This window comes from Lineus longissimus, chromosome 12 (assembly GCF_910592395.1).
Source record: "Lineus longissimus chromosome 12, tnLinLong1.2, whole genome shotgun sequence".
In the NCBI taxonomy this organism is placed as follows: domain Eukaryota; kingdom Metazoa; phylum Nemertea; class Pilidiophora; order Heteronemertea; family Lineidae; genus Lineus; species Lineus longissimus.
This window is the reverse complement of record NC_088319.1, coordinates 10,595,008-10,601,029: the sequence shown is the minus strand read 5'-3', so window position 1 is coordinate 10,601,029 and position 6,022 is coordinate 10,595,008. Positions and strand designations below refer to the sequence as shown.

Below are 6,022 nucleotides of genomic sequence, written 5' to 3'. Positions count from 1 at the left end.
CTCAATTTTTTTAAATAGGCTGGCCAATATTGAATAATCAACGAATGAAAACGGATTGTACATGTCATACTCTACGATTTTGAATGTTCAATGAGTCAAATTAGAGAGGTTCCGATTTCGATCTGAGAACCAGAACGATAGGTGGCATTTTGTCGACCGATATCGCGTTGCCTGTTGTCAGAAGTACAATGAAACAGTGTCGTTGTCTTTAATGTCTGGCATGCCTAACACCAAGAATAAATAAGCAATCAACTTCACGGAGTTCTCTACACGTGCTATAGATCCATGATGTCGCCACTAGTGAAAAATATCACCTCGTTCTTGCATGAAAATCTGAACCTCTCCATTGCTATTCTCCTGAAACTTTCCCACGACCTTGTGCTAGCCTTGCAACCGAAAGTGAAGAATCACCTAACGGCGACAAATTTGATCACTGTTATTTTTCAAATTCTTGATAAAGTGTACTCAGGAAGTTTATTTCTGGCCCATTCTAATGATATCCTGTTATGAACTAATGGCTATAATGATATCATGGAATGTCTATTTCTATTCTGAGATGTCTATTTCTGTTACAAATGGCCATAATGATGCCCTAAAATGTCTATATTTTACTGAAATGTCTATTTCTGCCCCAAATGGCCACAATGACGCCTTGAATGTCTATTTCTACTCCTAAATGTCTATTTCTGCTCTAAATGGCCATAATGAGGCCTTAAATGTCTATTTCTGCTCAAAATCACCATAATATGGCCTTGAATGTCTATTTCTACTCTGAAATGTCTATTACTGCTCTAAATGGCCATAATGACGCATTGAATGTCTATTTCTGGTCAAAATCACCATAACGACGTTTTGAATGTCTATTTCTACTCTGAAATATCTATTTCTGCTCTAAATGGCCAAAACGATTCCCAGGAATGTCGATTTCCACTCTGAACTGCTTCTCTGGAATTTTGTCCACTAAAATGATGTTTTCTGCTCTATACTTGTTTCAACGAAATAAAGCACCTTCTCACTTTCGCACCATGCACGACTAAACTATGTGAATATTACATATTTACATGAAAATAGATTATATGTGGATATATAACTGATATTGGCCAAGCGATGTATATCACCGGGCAAAATGTTTAAAATTACGCTTTCAAAGCTAACGCTTCGCCAAGATCGGAACATTCGACACCCGGGGCTCGACCGCGCCCACGAAAGCACAGTGATTTGCTTAGGCATCATTCGAAGCATTAATATTTTCCCAGTCTTCAAGTTCCTCAAGTTCCACACCTGGAGGGCGCTTTAAAGCCAAGATCAACTGCTTCCAGAACAATTCCTGCTCTGTCACGTCATTGCTCCACGTGATGTAAGTCTTTGTGCGCATTACCACTTTCATGGTTCCGGTGATGTTTTCTGAGGACACGTCACTCAACTTGACCAAGATGAGAACATCTCGATCATCGTCGAACAACTTGTGCTGCGCCACACTCAGCTCAAGTTGGCACCATTGAGACTTGGCAAAGTCGTCGCTCAGGATCAGAAGGGTTTTTCGGCTCCTGTCGATGCAATTGACAATGTTGTCCGTGATGAACTCCCCGACGGTAAAGTCCCTGTGGTGGAGGCAGATCCTGAAGCCAGCCTGTTCTTCGAGTTTCGGTTTCAGAGTTTTGTAGACCCAGCCTTTGTCGGCGTCGTTGAATGACACGAACGCATCCCACTTGAATGTGCACCCTTCGATTGAGCCGTAGCCCCGCCATCTTGCCCTGATCAGCATAAATCCGTACCGGATGTAACCCCGGTACCTGACGGAGATAAATACAACAATTGCTACCAAGAGGACAAAAGGACCGAGGGTGGACGGCAGAATGATGGGCAGCAAAGATCGACAGTCTTTGTCGAAGTTGAATAAAGTAAAATTAAAGTACTTTGATGGGGCGGCACACTTCATGTCGAACAACTTAACAAATCGTAACCTTGGTCGAGGTTGGCGAAGCCACTCGGAGAATGGCAACATCGAGCAGTTACATTCAAAGTTGTTGGACGCTATCTTCAAGGAGAATAATTTCGGGATTTGCCAAATCCGTTTATGATCGAGAGCAGAAATGCGATTAAATGATAAGTCTAGTTTTTTTAAATATTTTAACTTTTTTAGCTCTTCGTATGGGAACTTGCGTAGCTTGCATTTGGTTATGGAGAGAGTTCTGATATTTTTGAGGGAAGATATAAATCCTCTAATGACGTCTTCGCTGTGAGTCCAGTCGGATATCCGAAGCACTTTGAGAATTGCTAACATGCTGTTTGGCAGTGTTATACTGCCTGCACGTGTCATGAGCAGTTGTTCTAGCTTTGTTAATTGCCCCAACTCCTCAAATGTGTGGCCCCGTTGTCTGCTGAGGAAGTTCTGATTCAGATTCAAGGCACGAAGGTTACGTGGCAAGGATTTGTATTGAAGATTTTTCAGAGGATTGCTCGAAATCTCTAAATCTTTCAGGCCGTGAAGACCGTACAGCGCCTTTGATTGGAGTGTTTTTAGTAAGTTAACAGATAAGTCAAGCGCTTGAAGATTTGGAAGACACTCAAAGTCTTCGGCGCTCAGAGAAGAAATGTAATTGGATGACAACACCAACCGGCGGGGGTAGACAGCCATGCATTTGCCATCATGACGGAATGAGGGAACGTGCAAAAGTTGGTTGTGTCCGAGTTGAAGCGTGTTCACGCCCCTTTTGAAGGCAAGCAAAAAGGATACATTTGTTAGTGAATTGAATAACAGGCTTATTGATATTCCTACACAGAGCTGAAATGGTCGAAAGGCATTCACTGAGATTGTCCGAATGTTACCATTATGTAACTCCAATAATGACGCTTTAACTTTACTCTCATTCCTGATGCAATCTAAGTAACTATCATCGATGTTACCGATATTATTCTCGCTCACATAAAGATCTTTCATCGCCTGTATGTTCAGGTAACAAAGCACTCTCTTTGTGTCCACCGTCTGTAGATTATTATAGCGAAAATTAAAGTTCGTTAGAGGTTTCCCACGAACAAACTGCATTGTTTTTGCTTTCGTGATGTTACATCTTTCTAGACGGAGAAGGCGAAGACTTAAGCGTGAAAGAGAGTCGAGACATCCAGGCTTAAAGAAGTTGTTCCGACTTAAATCCAACCAGTCGATCTTTGGCACACAGCTAACCAAGTCGTCTGGAATTGTTTCCAGTCCGTTGTCACTTAGATCGAGAAATTTTAGTATCGTTGTATTCATTTGACATATTGACTCCACCAGATACTCCACAGAGGGTTTACATCCGGTAAGAACAAACCTCTTCAGTCGTAGTCCACGGAAAAGTTCAGTGCTCATTCCAGTAAAATTATTTTCTCGAAAAATAAGATCACGAAGAGAACGCACACCATGAAAAATGTCCCCACGAAGATGAACCAGGGTGCTCCTAAGCAGTTTAACTGACACAATCGAAGAAGACTGAGGTATGAAGAGCTGGCGGAGGTCAACGTAATTGTAATCAATGAAGGCGAGTGACGCGACGGAAGGCGGTATATCATATCTAGTCGCACTCATATTTTGTCTCCTTCTGCCATCGAATGTAGTCTTATGAATCCATGAAGGTAGATCTGGTATGGTTGTTATGTTTCGACAGCTTATAGCCCCGTCCTCGAAATCACAGTAGCATCCATAGATCTTTGGGCAAACTTTAGGCTTATCATCACTTGTTTCGGACGCCGTGATCACTGCGATGCCAAAAGCAATGAGAAGCACCCGGATGGCTTGCGACGTCCTGAAACTGACACGCATTGTTTTTCTTATTACCGTGATATTTGGAACCTGGAGACCTTTTGTGCCTTTTTGGGATGTCGTTCGTTAGTTCTACTCCTACGATTGGTTATGGCAAAGCTGAGTATGCCTAGGGAGCTTCCAGTGGAAGAGCATGTACGTAATCAGGAAGGTCAAACCAATCGGATTTGCAACAGAAATCATGATTTCTGCAATGACTTGGGTACTTGAGTACACACTTCCTCCTTTGGATGTACTCTTATGTATATAGAAAGGCCATGAACAGGACATGAGATTAAAAGTATGCGTGATCGTGCAGGAAAAAACTGGAAGTTCTCTGATTCATAAGAGAAAATAGAAAAAAAACGACGCAGGGATCTCCTTAGAAGAGGTTATACGTGACATGCCGGAATGCACACTTTCCCGGCGTCGACCACCTGACATGATGTCGTGCTTGCAGACAATAGTTGGAGCAACATTAAACTAGACTCTCGAGGCGGCCCATTACGTCGACCTATTCATACATCTTCATGGGAGTGATGAGGCCTGTCCACTGCACCTGGAGTGTATTTTAACATTGTAAACATAAATTGGTTACTTTGACCAAAGATGTCGTCTTGACTACAAAATTGGTCAACTGACCAATTCAGTTCAATTGACTTGATGTATGTATTCTTGACTTAACATTTTGGTCAACTGACCACTGCCTTGGCAAATGTCCTCGTTGATCAACTGACAAATCGGATTGGTCAACTTTGGTCTCATAGCCAATGGTCACGCAAGTAAATGGGTTGCTAATCGTCAAATATGTTATTAATATATAAAAAGTGATCAAGGCCAACTCCTATTTACATGTATCAGTTTATTGAGATTTATTACCAGGACTTTGAAAAAGGTCACCTGCTTGAGGGGAACGACATACCACGTGTACAGCAACATTTAAATCGACACCGTGCAAGTAAGTGGTCAATGTGCACAATTTGAAAGATATGGCGGACTTCACCGTTTCCAGCAAGTGTCTCCCCCTTCCCTTATTTTTACGACACACCATTCTTTACGCTGAAGGATCCAGAAAGCGATTGGGCAAAATGCATGAGTTGTAAAAACTAGCCAGACCATTGCAGATGGCATCCGACAACGATAATTTCCTTTGATGAATGGATTTGGCCACAAGCATTGAATTCGATTCGTCGGTGAATCCCCTTCCCCTAATCTTAGGATCAAAGATTAAAAAGGGACCCAAACCGTCATTCAGGGCTACCCTTCTCCTGATATTCATATTACCCCCCCCCCTCCTCCTCCAATGCACACACACACGCACGCACACTAAATCTACAGCCTTGTACTGGGTCGTCCTGCCTATTTCTGCATGATATGGACAAAATGGATAGCGATTCCGTCAGCTAGCTAAACTTGCTTAAAAACGCCAAACATTCGGAACAAAATATAACACTAATGTTCGGTACTGTTTCAAATTCCAGTGACATATTGATAGCGGACCATGATGAAAACGTTCCTCTCTGCATTCGTAGCGTTTCTCGTGACGTCACACGTGGCAGCAGACAACAGGATGTACAAGTGCGAGATCGTCACACCAGATGAGGAGACTGTTTGGTTGACGACGTCAGAGGATCACGTGTTCCTAGTGTCATGGCGGTGTGAAGGAGGCACTAAGGTCGACAAATGGGTCATCTCAGTGCAAGGAGAAGGAAGGTACACCCTCAAAAATCAGCACCAAATTTATCGAGGACATGCCTCGGTTCGAGGTAGGATTTCCCGGAAATGTCATCCCTGTTTCCGGGCCATCTCGCTAACCCACAGAAAATGTATATTTGTGCGTCAAAATCATGATTTGATGGTTCGAAATTTTTTTTATCTAGTGTTCCAATAAAAACCGCAGAAGATAAACGTGTTTTAAGAACTGTAATGTAATTCAAACGCGAGAAGTTGCGAGAACAAAAAATGCACTCTTCTTTTTTGAGTGCAAGAATACTTGACTACGATATTCACACATACATGGATAGGCTACTCTTAAGGGTTCTCACTTTCATTGGCTGATAGCAGTTGCTTCAAATCTGCAACGCTTGAGTTCCCTGCTGTTTCTTTAGGATCACCCAATGTAACAACTTTTTAGCTTTGCTGCAAAAATTTTCTGTGGGAAAGGGTGATGACCTCAAACCACGGACACTAGACTACAGTGTACACTAGACTTCATTGTAGACACACGACTACATTGTAGACTAC

The 6,022-nt window shown here is 42.4% G+C and overlaps 1 protein-coding gene across 1 annotated transcript; it reads right to left on the bottom strand.

Moving 5' to 3' along the window:
• On the bottom strand, positions 1-2,638 carry LOC135496540 (toll-like receptor 13). The gene has a single exon (XM_064785901.1). The coding sequence runs from the start codon at positions 2,636-2,638 to the stop codon at positions 1,223-1,225; it is 1,416 nt and encodes a 471-aa protein (XP_064641971.1). The 3' UTR covers positions 1-1,222.
• Between the last annotated feature and the right edge of the window lie 3,384 nt (positions 2,639-6,022).